The 3,960-nt window shown below is 59.7% G+C and overlaps 1 protein-coding gene across 1 annotated transcript; it reads right to left on the bottom strand.

The window, feature by feature from the left end:
• Positions 1 to 240: 240 nt before the first annotated feature.
• On the bottom strand, positions 241 to 3,058 carry ENSA (endosulfine alpha). The gene is made up of 3 exons (XM_026045987.1): positions 2,950 to 3,058; positions 2,277 to 2,402; positions 241 to 1,423 (listed from the first exon to the last, which is right to left on the bottom strand). The coding sequence occupies exons 1-3, from the start codon at positions 3,004 to 3,006 to the stop codon at positions 1,253 to 1,255; spliced, it is 354 nt and encodes a 117-aa protein (XP_025901772.1). The 5' UTR covers positions 3,007 to 3,058; the 3' UTR covers positions 241 to 1,252.
• Positions 3,059 to 3,960: the final 902 nt, after the last annotated feature.

A 3,960-nucleotide genomic window follows, 5' to 3' on the forward strand; every position in this document is an offset into this window, starting at 1 on the left:
CATCCTCCCACTAAGCAAACGCGCGCGGCATTTCCTGCATCCCAGGGAACAAACACAGCTCTGGAGCTGCCCCTTGCCCTCCAGCCCTGCCAGGCATAGAGCCAAGGCCCTGCAACACGGCAGTGTTTCTCCTCCCTCCTTGGCTTTTATTTCTATTAAGAAAAATGCACTAGAAGAGAAGAGAGAGGAAGATGTAAAAAATTATATATATTTTTATATATATGATTCATATCTATTTACAACACGTCTGGGACAGAACAGAACGTGCCGAGGGGGGTTGTGCAGACGCTGTCTGCAGCCGGGCAGGAAGGGCAGGAGAGAGACAGTGGGGAGCCCTGGTCCCGCTAATCCCAGCTTCTTTACTCTCCTCAGTGAGCGGAATCACAGGCTGGAGCCAGCACCTCGTTCCAGGCTTCCAAAGTGAACCCTCTGCCCGTGACATGGGTGCAGCGAGTGTGTCAGGGCTCAGCTCGCCTGCCCTGCACTCCCCAAAGGCAACATTTGAGCACTCGCAGCAACCCCCCAGGAAGCATCACCTCTTTTCCTGGTTGGAAAGGGGCAGGGAAGCGGCAGGAAGTGACGCCAAAAACACTYGTCATGAGAGCCACGGTCAGGGCATCACTCCCCCAAAAGCAGAGCCCACTCCTGTACTGGCACCCCAAGAGCTGCTAGCAGAGGTGGTGGGAACCCCATCCCCGCAAGCCTCTGGAAGGAGGCCCATTCGACCCCTTTGTTATTTTGTCACACCTGAAACAAAGCACACGTGGGAGGAAAAAGGAAGAGAAAAAAGGAAGAAACCCCAGGCCTGGCTACGCTGTGCGGTCACAAAGGCTCCTCTCCACTGTTCTTCCTCAGCTCCACTGCTTTCSTCCTCTCCTGCTGGATTTTCCCACCTCGCTCCCTGCAGAGCAGCTTTCCTCCCATGCATCCCAGCACAACAGGGACACGGGAGCATCCGAGGTACCGCATTGGACACGTTCACTAACACTTCCCTTCCAAAGCTCTGCACCCCACACAGCACCTGGTGTGGAGCCCCGTGTGACACCTTTTGCCTCTGCAAATCCCCGTTTGGCCCAATGAGCGCCACACAGCTGGCGCACACTTGCTGCCAATTCCAATTACTGTGGGGCATTGGGGTGACCCCAGCCCTACGGTACAGTGAAGTCCAATCAGTTTAACCAAAAGAACAAAGAAAATAGGGAGGGAGGGGAAGAAAAAAAAAAAGGCAAGAAGAAACACCTCCGGGTGCAGATTACCCCGCAAGCTTGCTGGTGACAAGTGAGGATTTCCTCTGCGGGAGGTCCTGCGGCGTGGGGATATGGTCTCCYGTCACCAAGTTCTTGTCTGGCCCCGTGCTTGGCAGCTGCTTGTTCTTCATCTTTGCCTTGGCCATGTTGTAGTCCCCGGAGTCAAAGTATTTTTGCTGGAAGAGGGAGAGTTGGGGTTACCTGGACACTCATGGCAGCACTGAGCAGCTGAGCGCCTAGCTGCAAAACCACAGTCCTCTAAGGAGGCACTGGTATCGGAGCACGAAACCGTGTTACCAACACGACAAAACCATGCAAGAGAGACCAGCCTGATTTCAAATCCCAATGCTGCACTCYCACCCCATGCACAGCTTGCTTTACGAAGGCAGTTCTTCTCGCTTGCCCCTCAGCTTAACACAACAGGGACTGAATACCGCTCGGGAGCCACCAGACACAAAGGGGCCGCCATGGCAGCGGAATCCCAGGCTGGCAGCCAACATGGTTCACCCCACTCTGTGAACAGATGAGCCTGCTGACAAAGGCAGGCATTTTCTCCCTGGAAAAGAGGCAAAGGCAGGTGCCCTTCTGATCTCAGAGCAGCTCCCAGCAGCCTAATCCTATAGGGAAATGCTGAGCGTCGCTCCCAGGCGCCTCCCTGCTCCCAGTCCACCCTACTCCTACCCACATGCGAATAGCTGGGGGACACGGTCATCCTCATGGCCACCCTGACAGCGTGGGGTGAAGCCACCCAAAGGAGGTGGCCTTGAGAGACACCACGCGCAGACGCCGCTTGGGAAGTGCTTCCCTTCTCCACACCAGCCCTCCTGGCCCAGTCCAGAGCCAAAGCAGCGGACACCACCACGTGACTCAACAGCGTTTCCCGCACACGACTCCCAATCTGCTGCTCCAAAGGGCTCTCCTGGCCCAGGAAATCACAGAGCGAATCCTCCAGGCTGCCTGGCCCTGCGCCATCAAGCTAGAGAGGCAGACACAGCTGACATGCCCGAGGAACTCTGGGGAGATAAATACCCCTTTCTGCAGCCTCTTCATGAGAAAGTCAGACCCGCCAGGCCGCTGGCCAAGGTTGGGGTATTTGGCCTTCAGCTTCGCCTCTTCCGCTCGCTCCGGGGCCACGGCTTCCTTCTCCTGCGTGTCCTGGAAGACGAGAGGGGCTCAGACTCCAGTGGCAGCGCCTGCGCCGTGCGCAGGGCCGTAGGTGGACGCGAGGCTGCGCCCAAGGGAAACGCTCCCGACAGCCTGGGAAGTTGTTCCCGGGGCTCCTGATCGGGACTCTGCAGCCGAGAAGGGAAGGGGGCGCCTTGGGCTGCAGAGCAGCCACGGGATTACTGCTCGTCACTTCATGCCACGACAGGACGCAGCGACACCGAGGAGCGTTATCGAGGGAACCCAACCCTCCCCTTCCCTTCCCGCTCCCCCCTCGCCCCCCATCCCCTAAGCGCCCCTCCTTCCGCCCCCGGCACCTCCACACCCCAACATCCATCCATCCCTCCCTTCCTCCCTACGTGCCCTATCAACAAGCCCTGCCGGAAGTCCAGCCCTCACGAGGCGGCAAGCCAATGGGAGCGCGGTATTCAGCGCCACCATGAGCATGACGGCGAATCAGCGCACGCCGCGGTCCGGTGTGACGGGGCTCGGGGCCAATGACAGCGCGGGCATGCTTGGCCTGTGCGCAGCGCCTCACCTGCTTTTCGTCGCCGGTGTCGTCGGCCTGGGCGGCGGTGCCGAGAGGGGCCGCCATGGCGGCGAGTGAGCCCTGCTCTCTGCGCGCCGCCGCTCCCCTCTGCTGTGCAGCCAAAATGGCCGTCGCCTCCCCCCTAGCGTGTCTGCTCGCTGACGAGCAGGCGTGCGGCCCAATGGAAGCAGGGAGGAGGCTGGGGTGACATCACGGCTGGCCAATCAGCGCGCAGGAGAGGCGGGAAGAGGGGAGGCGGTGGAGGGCGCCGCTGCCACGGACCAATGGAGAACGAGATGGGAGTGCGGGGCAGGAGAGAAGAGCCCTGGGTCTGATTAACGTCAAGTGCCGCCAATAGGCAGCGAGAATGCGCCCGGGCAGCCCAATGGAAGAGCGAGGGGCGGTGCCGCCCTGACCGCTGTGGGAGCCGAGACGGGGTCGCCCCCTGGCGGGCGGGGCCCCGAGGGCTCCCAGCCGCATCGGCCCTTGGTTCACTCTGGAGCCTACTAATGGTTCCTACCTTCACACACCAACTCACCCCTCAGACTTGCCCTCACCTCTGGGCCCCACCAGGGCCCTCAGGAGGCAGCCCCCACCCCCTGCAGCTGGATAAAACCCCTTCCATTCCTACCCTTGTGGCCTCCCCAGGAGAGGGCATAGCAGCCCTCTGCTAGGCACCCCTTCGCTCTAGAGCCTACTGATAACCAGAAGAGACCCAGCGAGCCTCGCCCCAACCAGGAGCCGAGGAGGGGCAAGCAGGGGGTGTCTCCATGGAGTCTGGGGGCAGCCTGGGGCCGTGGGGGCACAGAAGCTGCCACCACCCCAGAGAGCTGCAAAGTCACAGTCACCTGCAAAACCTTTTTATTACAAAAGCAGTTGGAGCCACCCTGGCTCCAGAGGGTGGAGGTCACTCCCAACAGCAGCCCGGGCAGGGACGGTTGCGGGGGAAGCAGAGAAAGGAAGGGAGGAGAAGAAAGAAAAAAAAAAAAAAAAAAAAAAAAAGAGGATTTAAAAAAAAAA

The sequence above is a fragment of the Nothoprocta perdicaria genome, unplaced genomic scaffold (genome assembly GCF_003342845.1).
Source record: "Nothoprocta perdicaria isolate Ctin4 unplaced genomic scaffold, notPer1 scaffold_419, whole genome shotgun sequence".
NCBI lineage: Eukaryota > Metazoa > Chordata > Aves > Tinamiformes > Tinamidae > Nothoprocta > Nothoprocta perdicaria.